We start from the raw sequence: 24,591 nt of genomic DNA, 5'->3' as shown, positions 1-24,591 counted from the left end.
TTGTCTTAATTGGCACTGGGGAAAAAACCTGCCATCAGGGCTCTAAATTAACATGTTTCATTGGTAGCACTGGTGCACCTAACATTAAAAAGTTAAGTGCACAACAAAATGTAGTAGCAACAGAAAATACGATTTTCTTTAATCGATTGAGATACAGCCTATATAATTCTAGCTACTTCTGAAGCACGTTGTGCCCTAGAAACTAACATGCATGCCTGTAAATACAAAATGTTTAATACAAATACCAGTAATTGAAATTAAAAAGATATTGGTTGAATATCAGGTTTCTACATTATGTAAAAGCACTATTTTCCTATTGAGAAGGATTGCATTAAAGATTGTACAGTGTCTCTTTAACAGCATCAAGTTTGTGATGACTACATGAAATACATGTTATTCATTCACTGATCTCCTGAAGAAGATATCCCTTTTCCTTTCTTTCTGTGACCCCAACTGTTTGGATACACTGGTAGTTACCAGGTTGTTAGCTAGCTAGCGAGGTAACAAACATGACTGAACAAGTTGTAAAACAAATGCGGCCCACAAGTAGTTTTAGAACGGCCCGTGACATGGTTTATGAATGTAACCCCCCCCCCTTCCCCCAAAAAAACACTTGTGCCGCTAATATGGGTCAGAAACAAGCAGTTTCACTATATATTATGGTGCAAGCATGAAGCAAACACATCTGTACAATGGTAGAGTGAAGCCCAATCATTACAACAATTACACATACAGTACCAGTCAAAAGTTTGGACACATTCATTCAAGGGTTTTTCTTTATTTTTACTATTTTCTACATTGTAGAATAATAGTGAAGACATCAAAACTATGAAATAACACATATGTAATCATGTAGTAAACAAATAAAAAAGTGTTAAAGAAATTTTAGTAGCCACCCTTTGCCTTGATGACAGCTTTGCATTTACATACGTATTCAGACCCTAAGTCTCTGAATGTCCTTGAGTAGCCCAGCCAGAGCCCAGACTTGAACCCGATCGAACATATGGTAAATAAATGACCATTCAATTATCTGGCAACAGCTCTGGTGGACATTCCTGCAGTCAGCATGCCAATTGCACGCTCTCTCAACTTCAGACATCTGTGGCGTTGTGTGACAAAACTGCACATTTTAGTGGCCTTTAATTGTCCCCAGCACAAGGTGCACCTGTGTAATGATCATGCTGTTTAATCAGATTCCTGACATGCTACACCTGTCAGGTGGATGGACTATCTTGGCAAAGGAGAAATGCTTACCAACAGGGATGTAAACAAATTAGTACACAAAATTTGAGAGAAATAAGCTTTTTGTGTGTATTGAACATTTCTGGGATCGTTTATTTCAGGGCTTGAAACATGGGACCAACACATTACATGTTGCGAACAAAAATTGGTCGCACTTTAGAGCCCTGCTTGCCGATACGGTAAGGTATACCCAACTGTCCATACATTTTTTTGTATTGTTATCAAGCAAAATAGCTAAATTTATCGCAATATGACTTTGTCTATATCACCCCAGCTCTACCATCCCATACCTTTAGCAGTCTCCTGAGTCGGGGGCACAGGGCAGGCCGAGGAGGGCGTGAGCAGGGGGTCCACGCAAACCGATGAACACAGGTTCTTGACGATCTTGGAATTGGGACATGGCTGCCTACCAGCACACTGCTGCAGCAGCTTGGCAATGAAGGAGGCGGCGTAGCCCTGCACCAGGGTATTCTCCTCCCGCTTAGCCGCCTCCATCAGCGGACGCACTACCGGGTTCAGCTTGTCTGGCAGCGCCTGCAGGTTGGGGTGTGAGAAAACAAAAATTACTGTTTGTTATTGGACTAGAGCAGATAGTCTTTGTTTCAGTCCGTTTGGTGCCTAATGAACAGCAGCCAGATTTATAACATGTTACGTTTCATTTTTCATGATACCATAAACATCTCCGGCAGTGTTTCCGTTAGCCGGTAACAGACGGTTTTTGTCAGATAAAAATGAAAAACCGATAAATACAATTCCAGCCGGTCAATTGGTCGAGAAATAAAAATCTCATTGCGAAATAATGCATTTTTAGCCTGTTCATTTATTGAAATACCAGTCAATGTTGCGCGAGAGATGCTGCTACAGCTCACCAAACAGTTGTTTGTTGCTGCTGGAGTGAAACGTGCTTTAATAAGCCCAATCATTGTGCAACAATTCTAAAGGCAATCGTGTGTAAAAAAGAAACATGGCTATGAGTAAAAAGAGGTAGACCTACTATGTCTTTCTCAACTGGTAAATTGAAGCGCGCTTCCCATTCACAATTCAAGTGCATAGGCAACTAAGCAAGCTTCAACGCGTCACACACCACCTTGCAATGAGCTGGAGACAGTATGAATTTTGAAAGCATATACTTCATTGTTTGAAACCTGAACGTTTTACTACATATTATGAGGCACGTCTTACCTTTCTTCTAAGTAGCCTAGCCAAAATCTAACCAAACTTGCAGGCAATTGTTAAAGACTTCCATATACCATTGAAACAAGTAGCCTTTTTTCCCCTCATTCTATTGGTTTTCAAAATCAACTTTCTTTCATTGTCCAGTAGCCAAAAGGCACAATCCTAGTCATATTAGCAACCCATGCTAGTAGTTGCATATTTAGATATCCCCTCTTTCTAAAGGATATTTTCATCCGTCACATGAAACCCCTCACAAATGGTGTTTACCCACTAATTGCATTACGTAACGAACATTCGCGCGTAGCCTACTGCCTTGTGCGCATTTCTGCACTTATGTGAAGAAATAGTTTATCAACATTTTAAGCTAAACGTCCTGATCTGTTGCATGAGCCTCATTGCTTTAAAAAAAAGTTTTTTTGGATATTGCCTAGGCCTACTGGTTGTATGAATTTGGGATCTATCATCCCACAAATGTCCCAGAGTCTGTTCGGAATTTCCTATTTATTTATCGCACAGAAAGACAAGCTGACCAATAGACTAGGTTAACTTTTCTACTATGGAGTTAGGCTAGTGAGTTTATTTGTTATTCATCTTGTTGGCTGAGGAAAAGTAAATGTGAACAGTTATGCTAACATAGGCGGCGCGTGGGTTTCACGTTTGGAGAAGCACATTTTCACCATTATAATAAAGCATTCCATGCATCCTCACATTTGCAGACTTACGTAAAGGTAGCCTACTGTTCCTAATGTGATTATTTAGGCTAATATAAATCAATCACTGTTCACAAAAAAAAGACTTAAATGCAGTGTGTAGTGGCATAAAGTAGGCAGTCTATATCAAAGGAAAATGTTGGCCTTTTATGAACACATTTCATGCAATTCTACTACAATTTATATGACTGGAGACATTAACAGAACCTATTTTAATACAACTAAATACAGGGTAGCCTACTCTGGGCCTACAAAAAGGAGAGACAAACACAATATGACATCCATCTAACCTGGAGGAGGAAATTATTGGCAAAAAAAGAAAAAAGGGCACTGACCCATTGATAAAGACAGTGAAGGTTTTACTGATAACCTACAAAGCATTATATGGGCTTGCTCCTACCTATCTCTCCGATTTTGTCCGTACAGTGAGGGAAAAAAGTATTTGATCCCCTGCTGATTTTGTATGTTTGCCCACTGACAAAGAAATTATCAGTCTATAATTTTAATGGTAGGTTTATTTGAACAGTGAGAGACAGAATAACAACAAACAAATCCAGAAAAACGCATGTCAAAAATGTTATAAATTGATTTGCATTTTAAATGAGGGAAATAAGTATTTGACCCCTCTGCAAAACATGACTTAGTACTTGGTGGCAAAACCCTTGTTGGCAATCACAGAGGTCAGACGTTTCTTGTAGTTGGCCACCAGGTTTGCACACATCTCAGGAGGGATTTTGTCCCACTCCTCTTTGCAGATCTTCTCCAAGTCATTAAGGTTTCGAGGCTGACGTTTGGCAACTCGAACCTTCAGCTCCCTCCACAGATTTTCTATGGGATTAAGGTCTGGAGACTGGCTAGGCCACTCCAGAACCTTAATGTGCTTCTTCTTGAGCCACTCCTTTGTTGCCATGGCCGTGTGTTTTGGGTCATTGTCATGCTGGAATACCCATCCACGACCCATTTTCAATGCCCTGGTTGAGGGAAGGAGGTTCTCACCCAAGATTTGACAGTACATGGCCCCGTCCATCGTCCCTTTGATGCGGTGAAGTTGTCCTGTCCCCTTAGCAGAAAAATACCCCCTAAGCATAATGTTTCCACCTCCATGTTTGACGGTGGGGATGGTGTTCTTTGGGTCAGAGGCAGCATTCCTCCTCCTCCAAACACGGCGAGTTGAGTTGATGCCAAAGAGCTCGATTTTGGTCTCATCTGACAACAACACTTTCACCCAGTTCTCCTCTGAATCATTCAGATGTTCATTGGCAAACTTCAGACGGGCCTGTATATGTGCTTTCTTGAGCAGGGGGACCTTGCGGGCGCTGCAGGATTTCAGTCCTTCACGGCGTAGTGTGTTACCAATTGTTTTCTTGGTGACTATGGTCCCAGCTGCCTTGAGATCATTGACAAGATCCTCCTGTGTAGTTCTGGGCTGATTCCTCACCATTCTCATGATCATTGCAACTCCCCGAGGTGAGATCTTGCATGGAGCCCCAGGCAGAGGGAGATTGACAGTTATTTTGTGTTTCTTCCATTTGCGAATAATCACACTAACTGTTGTCACCTTCTCACCAAGCAGCTTGGCGATGGTCTTGTAGCCCATTCCAGCCTTGTGTAGGTCTACAATCTTGTCCCTGACATCCTTGGAGAGCTCTTTGGTCTTGGCCATGGTGGAGAGTTTGGAATCTGATTGATTGATTGCTTCTGTGGACAGGTGTCTTTCATACAGGTAACAAGCTGAGATTAGGAGCACTCCCTTTAAGAATGTGCTCCTAATATCAGCTCGTTACCTGTATAAAAAGACAGCTGGGAGCCAGAAATCTTTCTGATTGAGAGGGGGGTCAAATACTTATTTCCCTCATTAAAATGCAAATCAATTTATAACATTTTGACATGTGTTTTTCTGGATGTTTTTGTTGTTATTCTGTCTCTCACTGTTCAAATAAACCTAAAATTAAAATCATAGACTGATCATGTCTTTGTCAGTGGGCAAACGTACAAAATCAGCAGGGAATTTCTAAGCAAACAGCTGGAGGCAGGGCTTTCTCCATTTTTATGGAACGGTCTGCCTATCCATGTGAGAGACGCAGACTCGGTCTCAACCTTTAAGTCTTTACTGAAGACTCATCTCTTCAGTAGGTCCTATGATTGAGTGTAGTCTGGCCCAGGGGTGCGAAGGTGAACGGAAAGGCACTGGAGTGACAAACCGCCTTTGCTGTCTCTGCCTGGCCGGTTCCGGTCTCTCCATTGGGATTCTCTGCCTCTGACCCTATTACGGGGGCTGAGTCACTGGCTTACTGGTGCTTTCCATGCCGTCCCTAGGAGGGGTACGTCACTTGAGTGGGTTGAGCCACTGACGTGATCTCCCTGTCCGGTTTGTCGCCCCCTCGGGCTCATGCAGTGGAGGAGATCTTCGTGGGCTATACTCAGCCTTGTCTCAGGGTAGTAGGTTGGTGGTCTGTTGATATCCCTCTGGTGGTGTGGGGGCTGTACTTTGGCAAAGTGGGTGGGGTTATATCCTGCCTGGTTGGCCCTGTCCGGGGGTATCGTCGGACGGGGCCACAGTGTCTCCCGACCCCTCCGTCTCAGCCTCCAGTATCTATGCTGCAATAGTCTATGTGCTGGGGGGCTAGGGTCAGTCTGTTATATGTGGTGTTATTCTCCTGTCTTATCCGGTGTCCTGTGTGAATTTAAGTATGCTCCCTCTAATTCTCTCGCTCTCCCTCCCGGAGGACCTGAGCCCTAGGACCATGCCTCAGGACTACCTGGCCTGATGACTCCTTGCTGTCCCCAGTCCACCTGGTCATGCCGCTGCTCCAGTTTCCACTCTTCTGCCTGCGGCTATGGAACCCTGACCTGTTCACCTGACGTGCTACCTTGTCCCAGACCTGCTGTTTTCAACTCTCTCTCTACCGCACCTGCTATTTCAACCTCTAAATGCCCAGCTATGAAAAGCCAAGTGACATTTACTCCTGATGTACTGACCACTGTAATTATTATTTGACCCTGCTGTTAATCTATGAATGTTTGAACATCTTGGAGAAAAATCTGGCCTTAATGGCCACGTACGGTTATAATCTCCACCCGGCACAGCCAGAAGGGGACTGGCCACCCCTCAGAGCCTGGTTCCTCTCTAGGTTTCTGCCTTTCTAGGTTTTTTTTCCTAGCCACCGTGCTTCTACATCTGCATTGCTTGCTGTTTGGGGTTTTAGGCTGGGTTTCTGTATAGCACTTCGACATCTGCTGATGTAAACAGGGCTTTATAAATACATATAATTGATTGATTGATTGATTGAATATGCACACTTACCAGGGATATGGCCTATGCTCTCCGCTGGTGTCAAGAAGACAGCATACTTTTCACTCAATTAAGTTTAGAATTTTTATAATTAAAAATACATATTGGAAGCCATTTCGCTTTCCAAACATAAGCCGTGATTGTATTTTTAAATATTGCAATATGCCTGTCTGGGTCTCTGCTTTTCACTGACAGTCGCAACTCAACAATAATCTATTTGGTATTTGCTGCGCACTCTGTCCAAATTGCGTGCCCTTCCAACTGTAGGCTATGCGATTTAAAACAATCTACAGCTTTGTTTTTTAAGGAGCTAATGATCCTCCGTGGCCAAATCATGATTTCTGCTGTAGCAGCCTATTGTGAATTATTTTATTTATTTTTGTATAGACAGGAGAAATCTATTTAGGCTATATCATATTGGCAATTTAATTCAATTTACTTTATGGAAAGCTTCCCCAAGCCTTATGGACGCACCGCCTACGTATTCAAACATCTTCAAATTGCTCATCAGAATTCAGTAAGAATGACGCATGCCATTGCATCCGGGTTGCATGTTCTGTTAAGATAAATTACCATAAACTAAATGTGATTTCTGGCATTCTGAGCACTGTGGGTGGAAGCCCTAATCAGGTTGCACAACCAATGCATATTGATCCGGTAACTGTAATTAAAATGTCCAGTAAATTTAAAATGCTGCCGGTCAAATGTCCGGCGCCACATTTTCCTAACGGAAACATAAAAAATAAAAAAATTACGCATATGTTATTGATACCAGAAAGCAAAGTATCGATACAGAAATCACGTTGCCAGTATCAGCAGTATTGATGACATCTGTGTCGACACGCCCATCCCTACCTGCAAGTTGACCACGGCGCAGGCGGTGAACATGTGGACGCGCAGGTGCAGCTGCTGCCACTCAACACTGGTCTCGCCCACCGTGGACTGGGCCTGCTGACGCTTGCCATCCAGTGGCTGAAACTGTTTGGACTTCATGTTCAGACCCACGGTGGACTCTGCGAAGATGGTGGTCACCTATAGATGGAGGGAAGAGCAGAGGATGGAGAAGGTGAGTAATAACATTCATGGGTTTGTCATCGTTCTACAAAATGGAATTTAGCCTCCATTAACCTCAATAGGGTCTATAGTTCTTCATTTCAAATCCTGGGGTTTAGGGAAATGGAACTGACACAAAGTCTGATAGAGAACGGACGGATTGAGGCAAATTAAATCTTGTGAGAGCAGAAATTACAAGATTGTTATACTGTTATTGCATCAAATGGTTGTTTTCTGCAATAGAATAGGGTTCTTAGAACTCTCATGTGTCTGTTAACACTGACAGTAGATTTACGATGCCTTTGGTGATAAAACCTACAGCATGCATTCCATAGAATGAATTGGTGTTTGTGTATAATGAGGTACCAGGGAGAGATGGCTTGGGTATGGATAATGATGAGGAAGCTTGTTTTGGGGGCCAAACTCTGGTTTCTGTACAATAAGAACAGTCTTCATAGCAAATGCTATCTGGCTGGGGGATACTCCTTTCTCATATATCAAGTCTCACCTTGTGACCCATTCCATACATCTTATTTGTCATGTAGACGAAGAGGGTGTATCTTTGCTATAAAATATCTTCGTATTCTTTGTGTCAGGGTTCTCAGCCAACAGTCAAGACTGTTGAGCCGACCAGCCTCGGTTATTGCCTTATAAGTTTTGAATAAAGTAATGTCCTGATTGGTGATTGACCCAGTCTCACCTCATTATTGATAAAAATGTCCACTACAATCTCCTTACAAAACACAACCATTCAAGTACCAAAATAGATGGGAAAATATAATACTTCATTATGTACAACATGAATGTGTAAGAATATTAGAAGCTAAATACAACGCAGAGAACTAGAGGTAATTAACGATCAATGGAAATAGTTGTTTTTCAGTTCAACAACTCTTTAGACTCATAGCTACATGTGGCAAGTTATCATTGGTCCAAATTGTCTATACATTGAGCCTGAAACAGGATACTTGTGGGTTTGGCCATTGGCCCAATTTTATTGCAAGGAATTCTAATTGGTCAGCAACATGCTAGGCTTGAGGCTATAAACTACATCCTGTCTCTTTGTTCAGTGGAGAAACATTGAGGACAGGGAAGAATGAACATCTACCATCTACTTTCCAGCATAACTGATTTGTTCTCTTTGAATAAATATATTTGCTGATTTGCTTTGGGGTCTGTGTTATTGAAGAATAACAAACTGCTAACACTTGCTGCCGTGACACGGATGAATTGGTCTTGACCAACAACAAGAAAAAAAACTAAAATCAACTGTGTTTTGATCCAGGGGAAAGAGAGAGGGCTGTGCTCAACCCACTTCGGGATTCAGTTCTTAATCTCCTGATTGATGGCATATCACGTTGCTGGGTGAGTCTAGACCTACAGTTGAAGTCGGAAGTTTACATACAACTTAGCCAAATACATTTAAAAACTCAGTTTTTCACAATTCCTGACATTTAATCCTAGAAAAAAATTCCCTGTTTTAGGTCAGTTAGGATCACAACTTTATTTTAAGATTGTGAAATGTCAGAATAATAGTAGAGATAATTATTTATTTCAGCTTTTATTTATTTCATCACATTCCCAGTGGGTCAGAAGTTTCCATTCCTCCTGACAGAGCTGGTGTAACTGAGTCAGGTTTGTAGGCCTCCTTGCTCGCACACGCTTTTTCAGTTCTGCCCACACATTTTCTATAGGATTGAGGTCAGGGCTTTGTGATGGCCACTCCAATACCTTGACTTTGTTGTCCTTAAGCCATTTTGCCACAACTTTGGAAGTATGCTTGGGGTCATTGTCCATTTGGAAGACCCATTTGCGACCAAGCTTTAACTTCCTGACTGATGTCTTGAGATGTTGCTTCAATATATCCACATAATTTTCCTTCCTCATGATACCATCTGTTTTGTGAAGTGCACCAGTCCCTCCTGCAGCAAAGCACCCCCACAGCATGATGCTGCCACCCCCGTGCTTCACGGTTGGGATGGTGTTCTTCGGCTTGCAAGTCACCCCCTTTTTCCTCCAAACATAACAATGGTCATTATGGCCAAACAGTTCTATTTTTGTTTAATCAGACCAGAGGACATTTCTCCAAAAAAGTACAATCTTTGTCCCCATGTGCAGTTGCAAACCGTAGTCTGGCTTTTTTATGGCGGTTTTGGAGCAGTGGCTTCTTCCTTGCTGAGCGGCCTTTCAGGTTAAGTCGATATAGGACTCGTTTTACTGTGGATATAGATAATTTTGTACCCGTTTCCTCCAGCATCTTCACAAGGTCCTTTGCTGTTGTTGTGGGATTGATTTGCACTTTCCGCACCAAAGTACATTCATCTCTAGGAGACAGAACACGTCTCCTTCCTGAGCGCTATGATCGCTGCGTGGTCCCATGGTGTTTATACTTGCGTACTATTGTTTGTACAGATGAACGTGGTACCTTCAGGCGTTTGGAAATTGCTCCCAAGGATGAACCAGATTTGTGTATTTGATAAGTGTATGTAAACTTCCGACTGTCTGTCTGTCTGCACACAGGTCAATAAATTAGAATATTGTGGAAAAGTTAAGAATTTCGATAATTCAATTGACAAAGTGAAACTCTATAATATATATATATATAGTGGATTAATTACACAAAAAGTGAAATAGTTCAAGCCTGTATTTGTTTTAATCTTGATGATTACAGCTCATGAAATCCCCAAATTCAGTATCTCAGAAAATTAGAATATTGTGAAAAAGTTTAATATTGTAGACTCAAGGTGTCACACTAATCAGCTAACTAACTCAAAACACCTGCAAAGGTTTCCTGAGCCTTTAAATGGTCTCTCAGTCCAGTTCAGTAGGCTTCACAATCATGGGGAAGAGTGCTGACTTGACAGTTGTGCAGAAGACAGTCAAACACCCTCCACAAGGAGGGAAAGCCTTAAAAGATCATTGCTAAAGAAGCTGTCTGTTCACAGAGTGCTGTATCCAAGCATATTCATGGAGAGTCGAGTGGAAGGAAGAAGTGTGGTAGGAAAAGGTGCACAAGCAACAGGGATAACCGGAGCCTTGAGAGGATTGTCAAGCAAAGGCCATTCAAAAATGTGGGGGAGCTTCACAAGGAGTGGACTGAGGCAGGAGTCAGTGCATCAAGAGCCACCACGCACAGACGTATCCAGGCAATGTGCTACAACTGAGGCAACGTCAGAAGCGTCTTACCTGGGCTAAGGAGAAAAATAACTGGTCTGTCGCTCAGTGGTCCAAAGTCCTCTTTTCAGATGAAAGTAAATTTTGCATTTCATTTGGCAATCAAGGTCCCAGAGTCTGGAGGAAGAGTGGAGAGGCACAGAATCCAAGTTGCTTGAAGTCCAGTGTGAATTTTCCACATTCAGTGATGATTTGGGGAGCCATGTCATCTTCTGGTGTTGGTCCACTGTGTTTCATCAAGTCCAAAGTCAACTCAGCCGTCTAACAGGAAATGTTAGAGCACTTCATGCTTCCTTCTGCTGACAAGCTTTATGGAGATGCTGATTTCATTTTCCAGCAGGACTTGGCACCTGCCCACACTGCCAAAAGGTACCAATACCTGGTTCAATGACCATGGGATTACTGTGCTTGATTGGCCAGCAAACTCGCCTGATCTGAACCCCATAGAGAATTTATGGGGTATGGTCAAGAGGAAGATGAGAGACACGAGACCCAACAATGCAGACTAGCTGAAGGGCGCTATCGAAGCAACCGGGGCTTCCATAACACCTCAGCAGTGCCACAGGCTGATCGACTCGATGCCACGCCGCATAGATGCAGTGATTCATGCAAAAGGAGCCTCAACCAAGTACTGACTGCATCTACAAGAACATACTTTTCAGAATACCTTTTTTCACTGGTCTTACAGTGGGGAAAAAAGTATTTAGTCAGCCACCAATTGTGCAAGTTCTCCCACTTAAAAAGATGAGAGGCCTGTAATTTTCATCATAGGTACACGTCAACTATGACAGACAAAATGAGAATTTTTTTTCTCCAGAAAATCACATTGTAGGATTTGTAATGAATTTATTTGCAAATTGTGGTGGAAAATAAGTATTTGGTCACCTACAAACAAGCAAGATTTCTGGCTCTCACAGACCTGTAACAACTTCTTTAAGAGGCTCCTCTGTCCTCCACTCATTACCTGTATTAATGGCACCCGTTTGAACTTGTTATCAGTATAAAAGACACCTGTCCACAACCTCAAACAGTCACACTCCAAACTCCACTATGGCCAAGACCAAAGAGCTGTCAAAGGACACCAGAAACAAAATTGTAGACCTGCACCAGGCTGGGAAGACTGAATCTGCAATAGGTAAGCAGCTTGGTTTGAAGAAATCAACAGTGGGAGCAATTATTAGGAAATGGAAGACATACAAGACCACTGATAATCTCCCTCGATCTGGGGCTCCATGCAAGATCTCACCCCATGGGGTCAAAATGATCACAAGAACGGTGAGCAAAAATCCCAGAACCACACGGGGGGACCTAGTGAATGGCCTGCAGAGAGCTGGGACCAAAGTAACAAAGCCTACCATCAGTAACACACTACGCCGCCAGGGACTCAAATCCTGCAGTGCCAGACGTGTCCCCCTGCTTAAGCCAGTACATGTCCAGGCCCGTCTGAAGTTTGCTAGAGTGCATTTGGATGATCCAGAAGAGGATTGGGAGAATGTCATATGGTCAGATGAAACGAAAATAGAACATTTTGGTAAAAACTCAACTCGTCGTGTTTGGAGGACAAAGAATGCTGAGTTGCATCCAAAGAACACCATACCTACTGTGAAGCATGGGGGTGGAAACATCATGCTTTGGGGCTGTTTTTCTGCAAAGGGACCAGGACGACTGATCCGTGTAAAGGAAAGAATGAATGGGGCCATGTATCGTGAGATTTTGAGTGAAAACCTCCTTCCATCAGCAAGGGCATTCAAGATGAAACGTGGCTGGGTCTTTCAGCATGACAATGATCCCAAACACACCGCCCGGGCAACGAAGGAGTGGCTTCGTAAGAAGCATTTCAAGGTACTGGAGTGGCCTAGCCAGACTCCAGATCTCAACCCCATAGAAAATCTTTGGAGGGAGTTGAAAGTCCGTGTTGCCCAGCGACAGCCCCAAAACATCACTGCTCTAGAGGAGATCTGCATGGAGAAATGTGCCAAAATACCAGCAACAGTGTGTGAAAACCTTGTGAAGACTTACAGAAAACGTTTGACCTGTGTCATTGCCAATAAAGTGTATATAACAAAGTATTGAGAAACTTTTGTTATTGACCAAATACTTATTTTCCACCATAATTTGCTAATAAATTCATTAAAAATCCTACAATGTGATTTTCTGGATTTTTTCCCCTCATTTTGTCTATCATAGTTGACGTGTACCTATGATGAAAATTACAGGCCTCTCATCTTTTTAAGTGGGAGAACTTGCACAATTGGTGGCTGACTAAATACTTTTTTCCCCCACTGTATGTCATATTCTAATTTTCTGATATACTGAATTTGGGGTTTTCATGAGCTGTAAGCCGTAATCATCAAGATGAAAACAAATACAGGCTAGAACTATTTCACTTTTTGTGTAATTAATCCACGATATGAGTTTCACTTTGTCAATTGAATTGTTGAAATTACTTAACTTTTCCACATTATTCTAATTTATTGAGCTGCACCTGTGTGTGTGTATGTGTATATATATATATACACATACACACACACAGTGGGGAGAACAAGTATTTGATACACTGCCGATTTTGCAGGTTTTCCTACTTACAAAGCATGTAGAGGTCTGTAATTTTTATCATAGGTACACTTCAACTGTGAGAGACGGAATATAAAACAAAAATCCAGAAAATCACATTGTATGATTTTTAAGTAATTATTTTGCATTTTATTGCATGACATAAGTATTTGATCACCTACCAACCAGTAAGAATTCCAGCTCTCACAGACCTGTTAGTTTTTCTTTAAGAAGCCCTCCTGTTCTCCACTCATTACCTGAAATAACTGCCCCTGTTTGAACTCGTTACCTGTATAAAAGACACCTGTCCACACACTCAATCAAACAGACTCCAACCTCTCCACAATGGCCAAGACCAGAGAGCTGTGTAAGGACATCAGGGTTAAAATTGTAGACCTGCACAAGGCTGGGATGGGCTACAGGACAATAGGCAAGCAGCTTGGTGAGAAGGCAACAACTGTTGGCGCAATTATTAGAAAATGGAAGAAGTTCAAGATGATGGTCAATCACCCTCGGTCTGGGGCTCCATGCAAGATCTCACCTCGTGGGGCATCAATGATCATGAGGAAGGTGAGGGATCAGCCCAGAACAACACGGCAGGACCTGGTCAATGACCTGAAGAGAGCTGGGACCACAGTCTCAAAGAAAACCATTAGTAACACACTACGCCGTCATGGATTAAAATCCTGCAGCGCACGCAAGGTCCCCCTGCTCAAGCCAGCGCATGTCCAGGCCCGTCTGAACTTTGCCAATGACCATCTGGATGATCCAGAGGAGGAATGGGAGAAGGTCATGTGGTCTAATGAGACAAAAATTTAGCTTTTTGGTCTAAACTCCACTCGCCGTGTTTGGAGGAAGAAGAAGGATGAGTACAACCCCAAGAACACCATCCCAACCGTGAAGCATGGAGGTGGAAACATCATTCTTTGGGGATGCTTTTCTGCAAAGGGGACAGGACGACTGCACCGTATTGAGGGGAGGATGGATGGGGCCATGTATCGCGAGATCTTGGCCAACAACCTCCTTCCCTCAGTAAGAGCATTGAAGATGGGTCGTGGCTGGGTCTTCCAGCATGACAACAAACCGAAACACACAGCCAGGGCAACTAAGGAGTGGCTCCGTAAGAAGCATCTCAATGTCCTGGAGTGGCCTAGCCAGTCTCCAGACCTGAACCCAATAGAAAATCTTTGGAGGGAGCTGAAAGTCCGTACTGCCCAGTGACAGCCCCGAAACCTGAAGGAGTGGGCCAAAATCCCTGCTGCAGTGTGTGCAAACCTGGTCAAGACCGACGGGAAACGTATGATCTCTGTAATTGCAAACAAAGGTTTCTGTACTAAATATTAAGTTCTGCTTTTCTGATGTATCAAATACTTATGTCATGCAATAAAATGCAAATTAATTACTTAAAAATCATACAATGTGATTTTCTGGATTTTCTGGAAAATTACAGACCTCTACATGCTTTGTAAGTAGGAAAACCTGCAAAATCGGCAGTGTATCAAATACTTGTTCTCCCCACTGTATATATAAATAAAAATAATACAACTTCTGAAGTTAGTGTAATGGCGTCTTCAAGTGAGAGAACCACACTCAAAAAGGGCGGGACAGCTGCTCCGGATGTGAACATGAAAAATATAAAAAAGTCACTGTCTAGTGATATGAAGAACCATTTCAAAGTAGAGAAGTGTAGGCAGGAGATAAAGAAATATTCTGTCATTGTTAACAAAGATGGAATATGGAATCTGTCTGATATACAAAAAGCTTGGGGAAAAATACAGAGAATGTCTAACTCATTGACAAAGACACGATGGTCTTTAACTGTAGTAAGAAAACGAGACGATAAATTCCTTCGTGATACTCATGATAGGAAATTGCAGAGAGGTAGAGTTTGAGGGCTCTTGGTGAACAGATTAAAACATTAAAAAAAGGAAATCCAACAATTACAGAATGCAAGGGTGGAAAAGGCAGAATTGCAAATGGCAGACCGGGTTTCAAGCATCTGGTCAGCACTGCCTGGCTTTGAGTCAACAGATTCTGACAGCGGTGACAAACAATGTAAAGACAAACCTATGGTGGCAGTAATCACACATAAATCAGCATCTCCAAAACAGTTGGATGAATGGTCAAAGACTTTGAAGCATCCACAAGACGTGGGTATGAAGAAGTGGGACCATGTCAAGCGATAGAACAGACTCCACAGTCTACAGCCTTAGGATGGATTACAGTTGTTAGTCTTTGTTATGCAGGCTACTTCCGTCGCTGTGTCAATGGTGGCATCGCTTGTTCTCGACCAACATCTTACCATCAAGTGTCCACATGCTGTTCATACTCTTCTGACAATGAATCGAGCTGCACAGGTCACAGCTGCTCGTTGGAACAAGTGGTCAACTGTGTTGGAGGCTCCTAACATCATCATACAACGTGGCACACCATCTAATCCAGCTACTCTGATGCTTCCTCCAGATACCGCATTACTTGAACACGACTGTTGTGAGTTGGTGTTGAATCAGCTCTCTGATGGGTTTATTAAAAGTCATCCGTTGGAAAACCCTGAGTTTCTTATACACAGACGGTTCAAGCATTGTGGAGGGGGGTGTGAGGAAGGCAGGCTGGGCAGTTCCTACAATGGACAATGTGATAGTGACAGGCACGTTACCTGCAGGAACATCAGCACAGGTGGCAGAATTGGTGGCTTTGACAGAAGCATGCAAACAGGCTGAAGGAAAAAACAGCTAATATCTACACAGACTCAAGGTATGCTTTCGGTGTTACCCATGATTTCGGAAAAATATGGAAAAACAGGAGTCATGACATCACTGGGAGATACTGTGAAGAATGGACCAGAGGTGAATAACATAACTGCTAACAAATGTAATTACTTCAGAGGTCAACTTTGATGCTACATTTAATCTGTGTTGAGAATGTAGCCTACAGTATGTGAATCAATGAAGACTGTGCATTCGGAAAGTATTCAGACCCTTCCCTTTTTCCACATTTGTTACATTTCAGCCTTATGGATGTTAGTTTTTTTTCCCTCCTCAATCTACACACAAAATCCCATAATGCCAAGCGCGTGCAAAGCTGTCATCAAGGCAAAGGGTGGCTATTTCAAGAATCTCAAATATTAAATATATTTTGATTTGTTTAACGCTTTTGGTTTCTACATGATTCCATGTGTTATTTAATAGTTTTGATGTCTTCACTATTATTCTACAATGTAGAAAATAGTAAAAATAAAGAAAAACCCTTCAATGAGTAGGTGTTCTAAAACTAGAGAGAGAGAGATATAAAACAACAAAAAACTGAAATATCACATTTACATAAGTATTCAGACCCTTAACTCAGTACTTTGTTGAAGCACCTTTGTCAGCGATTACAGCCTTGAGTCTTCTTGGGTATGATGCTACAAGCTTGGCACACCTGTATTTGAGGAGTTTCTCCCATTCTTCTCTGCAGATCCTCTCAAGCGCTGTCAGGTTGGATGGGGCTATTTTCAGGTCTCTCCAGAGATGTTTGATCGGGTTCAGGTCCGGGCTCTGCCGGGGCCACTCAAGGACATTCAGAGACTTGTCCCGAAGCCACACCTGCGGTGTCTTGGCTGTGTGCTTAGGGTCGTTGTCCTGCTGGAAGGTGAACCTTCACCCCAGTCTGAGGTCCTGAGCACTCTGGAGCAGGTTTTCATCAAGGATCTCGCTGTACTTTGCTCCGTTCATCTTTCCCCTCAAACCTGACTAGTCTCCCAGTCCCTGCCGCTGAAAAACATCCCCACATCATGATGCTGCCACCACTATGCTTCACCGTAGTGATGGTGCCTAGTTTCCTCCAGACGTGACGCTTCGCATTCAGGCCAAAGAGTTCAATCTTGGTTTCATCAGACCAGAGAATCTTGTTTCTCATGATCTGAGAGTCTTTAGGTGCCGTCTGGCCACTCTACCATAAAGGCCTGATTGGTGGAGTGCTGCAGAGATGGTTGTCCTTCTGGAAGGTTCTTCCATCTCCACAGAGGAACTCTGGAGCTCTGTCAGAGTGACCATCAGGTTCTTGGTCTCCTCCCTGACCCAGGCCCTTCTCCCCCGATTGCTCAGTTTGGACGGGCGGCCAGCTCTAGGAAGAGTCTTGGTGGTTTCAAACTTCTTCCATTTAAGAATGATGGAGGCCACTGTGTTCTTGGAGACCTTCAATTCTGTAGAAATGTTTTGGTACCCTTCCCCAGATCTGTGCCTCGACACAATCCTGTCTCGGAGCTCTACGGACAATTCCTTCGACCTCATGGCTTGGTTTTTGCTCTGACATGCACTGTCAAGTGTGGGACCTTATATAGACAGGTGTGTGCCTTTCCAAATCATGTCCAATCAATTGAATTTACAACAGCTGGACTCCAATCAAGGAAACATCAAGGATGATCAACGGAATCAGAATGCACCAGACTCAATTTCTAGTCTCATAGCAAAGGGTCTGAGAATCCTTATGTACATAAGGTATCAGTTCTTACATTTTCATACATTTGAAACAATTTCTAAAAACCAGTTTTCGCTTTGTCATTATGGGGTATTGTGGGTAGATTGAGGGAAAAAAATAATTTAATCAATTTTAGAATAAGGCTGTAACGTAACAAAATGTGGGAAAAGTGAAGGGTTCTGAATACTTTCCGAATGCACTGTAACCAATGTGGTATAAAACATGGAAGTACACTTAAGGGAAGGAGACAAAAAATATATTCACCAGACTGATTGTCGTCTGTGCAGTAGGGGGCTGTTCGTTCGCCATTCTTTCACATGTGTGGTGTGTTATAGGGACCACCCGCCGGTGGGCAACTGACAGACGTCAATTTCTCCCGTTTCTACATTGTGGCGCCCCCGGTGATGTGGCCGGGGAAAGCCACTGTTTGGAGCGTCAGCCATGCCCCACAACCTGCATTGTAGCCTGCAGCAAGCTAAGCTGCAGGGCTACGCCCACACCTGAGGCCACTCAGCCTTGATAGGCTGCAACACACCTGAGAAATGTAAGGTGCTGCTTTAGTTCAGCACGGGAGAGCGCCTGGCTAGAAGCCGGAGGCTGAGCTCTACAGACATTTGTTTGAAGCCCTGAACATTGGTGTTCTCCACAGGAAGAAGTGACCGGACTACAAGTGAAGCTGGTAAGCAGACCAGCTAGTTTTCATTAAAAGTTAAGTCTAACTCTAGGTTCTGTTAAGGAGAGGGTTTTGTTTTCAGTTACAGTTTGAGAAACTTTTATTTTGAATAAATATGCCAGCCTAGCCTGGTTCAAGCTGCGCCCCAGTGTGTTGGACTGTCATTGTTCTTTATTGTTGCCATCCTACCAGCCACGCCTAGCAAATTACGGCCTGCACTCTGTTCAGAGGTGCTTAGTACTCTCAGCCGGCAGACACTCCACAATCCTACCGGTCTGTCTGTACCTTTAGTATTAGCAGCAACCTTCTCCTAGGCTAGGTTTGTTTTTGCTCCCAGCCAGTGGAACAGGAACAGTGACAGTGGGAGAGGACCAGACAGAGTCAATATTAGCACTACCATCTGTCTCTCTAACATGGTGTCATCACACCCCTATGACTCCGTGGCAGACGGGCACAGGGCCATGGCCTTCTACCCAGACAAGCGAACACAACACAGACAACACAAAGCACTATAGTAACCTAATACAGAGTTCTCCTTTCAATCTAAATATTGTGCCCTCGTCAACTTTGCTAAATGAGAGCACAATGTGCCGCAGTTATGTCCAATATAATAAGTTATAACTTCATCCCCACTGAGCTTAAACTGAACCGTGGAGTAGAGTCCTGAATTGGGTCAGATACCCACGGTTCCCTGCGGTTGACCCGCACAAAAATCAGCTGGCGGGTGGAATGAAAACATTCTTTCTACCCGTGGTTCGGCCCGCATTTCAGAACAATTATATTGCAGGTCTGAAAGCAGGATAATACATTTTTTACACACCCAGGAGCTTGTGTTGAATGGTGTTGCGAATTCCATTATGCGAGCGGTGAGGCAGACATGGCCTAGGCTACCAGTCACGCATGCAGCGAGAGAATGGAGCAAGGAACTGTCCATGATTTGTGTGGTGCTGAAACATTCCTAATTTGTCCACGTGCAGAGCTTATGTTCGCTCCCGCCACGCGATAATACACTGAGTGTACAAAACATTAGGAACACCTGCTCTTTCCATGAGAGACTGACCAAGTGAATGTTATGATCCCTTATTGATGTCACATGTTAAATCCACTTCAAATCAGTGTAGACGAATGGGAGGAGACTGGTTAAAGAAGGATTTTTAAGCCTTGAGACATGGATTGTGTATATGTGACATTCAGAGGGTGAATGTCACACATACAAGTGCTTTTTAAAAACGGGGAATGATAGTAGGTGCCAGGCGCACAGGTTTGAGTGTGTATCAAGAATAGTCCACCACCCAAAGGACATCCAGCCAACTTGACAACTGTGAGACGCATTGTAGTCATCATCCCTGTGGAACGCTTTCGACACCTTGTAGAGTCCATGTCCCGACGAATTGAGGCTGTTCTGAGGGCAAAATATTAGGAAGGTGTTCCTAATGTTTTGTACACTCCGTGTCCGTTGCCAAGTTTATTTTCCCAGACTCCTAGCGCATGTAAAAATGGCTAACAAAACAGCTGAAAAAGAAAGGTTATGGAGGAATACACCATTGTAGAAACAGGTGCTGCGAGAGTGAAATCCCTGGTTTAGAAGGATTTTGGAGTTAGTGGACATGGAGGACAGCAACACAGTAGATGGATACACAGCCTGAAAAAGTCCAAGCAGGTATTTGTTTACAATAATTCTGTTAATTTTTACATTAATTAAGGCTTTTGTTCGTTTAGACCAGGGGTGTTAAACCCATTTTGCCCTGGGTGCCGCATTCGGTCTTCAACAAGGTCCGGAGGGCCGCACTGAAAATGTAATATATCCTCGCTGTCAATTTGCATTAAAAAAAATACATTCCTCCATCCACCGTTTTGGGAATTTTATGCTCCAACTGTTACCTTTCATGTCGGTGCTGGACACAGTCTTGAAATTGTATGAATGTAGGCCCATTATCATTTCTAAACAGAAATTACAGTGGGGAAAAAAAGTATTTAGTCAGCCACCAATTGTGCAAGTTCTCCCACTTAAAAAGATGAGAGAGGCCTGTAATTTTCATCATAGGTACACGTCAACTATGACAGACAAAATGAGAAAAAAAATTCCAGAAAATCACATTGTAGGATTTTTAATTTATTTATTTGCAAATTATGGTGGAAAATATGTATTTGGTCAATAACAAAAGTTTCTCAATACTTTGTTATATACCCTTTGTTGGCAATGACACATGTCAAACGTTTTCTGTAAGTCTTCACAAGGTTTTCACACACTGTTGCTGGTATTTTGGCCCATTCCTCCATGCAGATCTCCTCTAGAGCAGTGATGTTTTGGGGCTGTCACTGGGCAACACGGACTTTCAACTCCCTCCAAAGATTTTCTATGGGGTTGAGATCTGGAGACTGGCTAGGCCACTCCAGGACCTTGAAATGCTTCTTACGAAGCCACTCCTTCGTTGCCCGGGTGGTGTGTTTGGGATCATTGTCATGCTGAAAGACCCAGCCACGTTTCATCTTCAATGTCCTTGCTGATGGAAGGAGGTTTTCACTCAAAATCTCACGATACATGGCCCCATTCATTCTTTCCTTTACACGGATCAGTCGTCCTTGTCCCTTTGCAGAAAAACAGCCCCAAAGCATGATGTTTCCACCCCCATGCTTCACAGTAGGTATGGTGTTCTTTGGATGCAACTCAGCATTCTTTGTCCTCCAAAAAGGCGAGTTGAGTTTTTACCAAAAAGTTATATTTTGGTTTCATCTGACATTCTCCCAATCCTCTTCTGGATCATCCAAATGCACTCTAGCAAACTTCAGACGGGCCTGGACATGTACTGGCTTAAGCAGGGGGACACGTCTGGCACTGCAGGATTTGAGTCCCTGGCGGCGTAGTGTGTTACTGATGGTAGGCTTTGTTACTTTGGTCCCAGTTCTCTGCAGGTCATTCACTAGGTCCCCCCGTGTGGTTCTGGGATTTTTGCTCACCGTTCTTGTGATCATTTTGACCCCACGGGATGAGATCTTGCGTAGAGCCCCAGATCGAGGGAGATTATCAGTGGTCTTGTATGTCTTCCATTTCCTAATAATTGCTCCCACAGTTGATTTCTTCAAACCAAGCTGCTTACCTATTGCAGATTCAGTCTTCCCAGCCTGGTGCAGGTCTACAATTTTGTTTCTGGTGTCCTTTGACAGCTCTTTGGTCTTGGCCATAGTGGAGTTTGGAGTGTGACTGTTTGAGGTTGTGGACAGGTGTCTTTTATACTGATAAGTTCAAACAGGTGCCATTAATACAGGTAACGAGTGGAGGACAGAGGAGCCTCTTAAAGAAGAAGTTACAGGTCTGTGAGAGCCAGCAATCTTGCTTGTTTGTAGGTGACCAAATACTTATTTACCACCATAATTTGCAAATAAATTCATTAAAAATCCTACAATGTGATTTTCTGGATTATTTTTCCTCAATTTGTCTGTCATAGTTGACGTGTACCTATGATGAAAATTACAGGCCTCTCTCATATTTTTAAGTGGGAGAACCTGCACAATTGGTGGCTGACTAAATACTTTTTTCCCCCACTATTTGTATTTCCAACTCAAACCACCCGCGGGGCGGATTGGACCACCACGAGGGCCGTATGTTTGACACCCCTGATTTAGACCATATGCAGGCCATATAAAGTGTAAACCTGTGCGGCTGGTAAGTTTGTGTAGCCAATAGCCTACAAAAAAGTATTTGATACCCTGCTGATTTTGTACGTTTGCCCACTGACAAAGACACGATCAGTCTATAATTTTAAATGGTAGGTTTATTTGAACAGTGAGAGACAGAATAACAACAAAATAAATCCAGAAAAACGCATGTCAAAAATGTTATAAATTGATTTGCATTTTAATGGAGGGAAATAAGTATTTGACCCCCTCTCAATCAGAAAGATTTCTGGCTCCCAGGTGTCTTTTATACAGGTAACGAGCTGAGATTAGGAGCACACTCTTAAAGGTAGTGTTCCTAATCTCAGCTTGTTACCTGTATAAAAGACACCTGTCCACAGAAGCAATCAGATTCCAAACTCTCCACCATGGCCAAGACCAAAGAGCTCTCCAAGGATGTCAGGGACAAGTTTGTAGACCTACACAAGGCTGGAATGGGCTACAAGACCATTGCCAAGCAGCTTGGTGAGAAGGTGACAACAGTTGGTGCGATTATTCGCAAATGGAAGAAACACAAAATAACTGTCAATCTCCCTCGGCCTGGGACTCCATGCAAGATCTCACCTCGTGGAGTTGCAATGATCATGAGAACGGTGAGGAATCAGGCCAGAACTACACGGGAGGATATTGTCAATGATCTCAAGGCAGCTGGGACCATAGTCACCAAGAAAACAATTGGTAACACACTACGCCGTGAAGGACTGAAATCTTGCAGCGCCCGCAAGGTCCCCCTGCACATATACAGGCCCGTCTGAAGTTTGAATCATTCAGATGTTCATTGGCAGAGGAGAACTGGGTGAAAGTGTTGTGGTCAGATGAGACCAAAATCGAGCTCTTTGGCATCAACTCAACGTGTTTGGAGGAGGAATGCTGCCTATGACCCCAAGAACACCATCCCCACCGTCAAACATGGAGGTGGAAACATTATGCTTTGGGGGTGTTTTTCTGCTAAGGGGACAAGACAACTTCACCGCATCAAAGGGACGATGGACGGGGCCCATGTACCCTCAAATCTTGGGTGAGAACCTCCTTCCCTCAGCCAGGGCATTGAAAATGGGTCGTGGATGGGTATTCCAGCATGACAATGACCCAAAACACACGGCCAAGGCAACAAAGGAGTGGCTCAAGAAGAAGCACATTAAGGTCCTGGAGTGGCCTAGCCAGTCTCCAGACCTTAATCCCATAGAAAATCTGTGGAGGGAGCTGAACCCATCGGTTTCTGGGACCAATAATAATGGTTAGAATTACACTGCTCAAAAAAATTAAGGGAACACTTAAACAACACAATGTAACTCCAAGTCAATCACACTTCTGTGAAATCAAACTCTCCACTTAGGAAGCAACACTGATTGACAATACATTTCACATGCTGTTGTGCAAATAGAATAGACAACAGGTGGAAATTATAGGCAATTAGCAAGACACCCCCAATAAAGAAGTGGTTCTGCAAGTTGTGACCACAGACCACTTCTCAGTTCCCATGCTTCCTGGTTGATGTTTTGGTCACTTTTGAATGCTGGCGGTGCTTTCACTCTAGTGGTAGCATGAGACGGAGTCTACAACCCACACAAGTGGCTCAGGCAGTGCAGCTCATCCAGGATGGCACATCAATGCGAGCTGTGGCAAGAAGGTTTGCTGTGTCTGTCAGCATAGTGTCCAGAGCATGGAGGCGCTACCAGGAGACAGGCCAGTACATCAGGAGACGTGGAGGAGGCCGTAGGAGGGCAACAACCCAGCAGCAGGACCGCTACCTCCGCCTTTGTGCAAGGAGGAGCACTGCCAGAGCCCTGCAAAATGACCTCCAGCAGGTCACAAATGGGCATGTGTCTGCTCAAACAGTCAGAAACAGACTCCATGAGGGTGGTATGAGGGCCCGACATCCACAGGTGGGGGTTGTGCTTACAGCCCAACACCGTGCAGGACGTTTGGCATTTGCCAGAGAACACCAAGATTGGCAAATTCGCCACTGGCGCACTGTGCTCTTCACAGATGAAAGCAGGTTCACACTGAGCACGTGACAGACGTGACAGAGTCTGGAGACGCCGTGGAGAACGTTCTGCTGCCTGCAACATCCTCCAGCATGACCGGTTTGGCGGTGGGTCAGTCATGGTGTGGGGTGGCATTTCTTTGGGGGGACGCTCAGCCCTCCATGTGCTCGCCAGAGGTAGCCTGACTGCCATTAGGTACCGAGATGAGATCCTCAGACCGCTTGTGAGACCATATGCTGGTGCGGTTGGCCCTGGGTTCCTCCTAATGCAAGACAATGCTAGACCTCATGTGGCTGGAGTGTGTCAGCAGTTCCTGCAAGAGGAAGGCATTGATGCTATGGACTGGCCTGCCCGTTCCCCAGACCTGAATCCAATTGAGCACATCTGGGACATCATGTCTCGCTCCATCCACCAACGCCACGTTGCACCACAGACTGTCCAGGAGTTGGCGGATGCTTTAGTCCAGGTCTGGGAGGAGATCCCTCAGGAGACCATCCGCCACCTCATCAGGAGCATGCCCAGGCGTTGTAGGGAGGTCATACAGGCACGTGGAGGCCACACACACACACACACACTACTGAGCCTCATTTTGACTTG

The 24,591-nt window shown here is 43.8% G+C and overlaps 1 protein-coding gene across 1 annotated transcript in view; it reads right to left on the bottom strand.

The window, feature by feature from the left end:
• btaf1 (BTAF1 RNA polymerase II, B-TFIID transcription factor-associated) overlaps positions 1 to 24,591 on the bottom strand; it is a 72,199-nt gene that overhangs the window by 22,752 nt on the left and 24,856 nt on the right. Inside the window, exons 20-21 of the mRNA XM_084168949.1 lie at positions 7,276 to 7,452; positions 1,533 to 1,776 (exon numbers count right to left, since the gene is read on the bottom strand). Of these exons, the coding sequence (XP_084025075.1) occupies positions 1,533 to 1,776; positions 7,276 to 7,452 (421 nt within the window). The remainder of the gene's footprint in view (positions 1 to 1,532; positions 1,777 to 7,275; positions 7,453 to 24,591) is intronic.

This window comes from Coregonus lavaretus (genome assembly GCF_964263955.1).
Source record: "Coregonus lavaretus genome assembly, chromosome: 1".
In the NCBI taxonomy this organism is placed as follows: domain Eukaryota; kingdom Metazoa; phylum Chordata; class Actinopteri; order Salmoniformes; family Salmonidae; genus Coregonus; species Coregonus lavaretus.
Note: the sequence above shows the minus strand (reverse complement) of the source record. Positions and strands in the feature narration are given on the sequence as shown.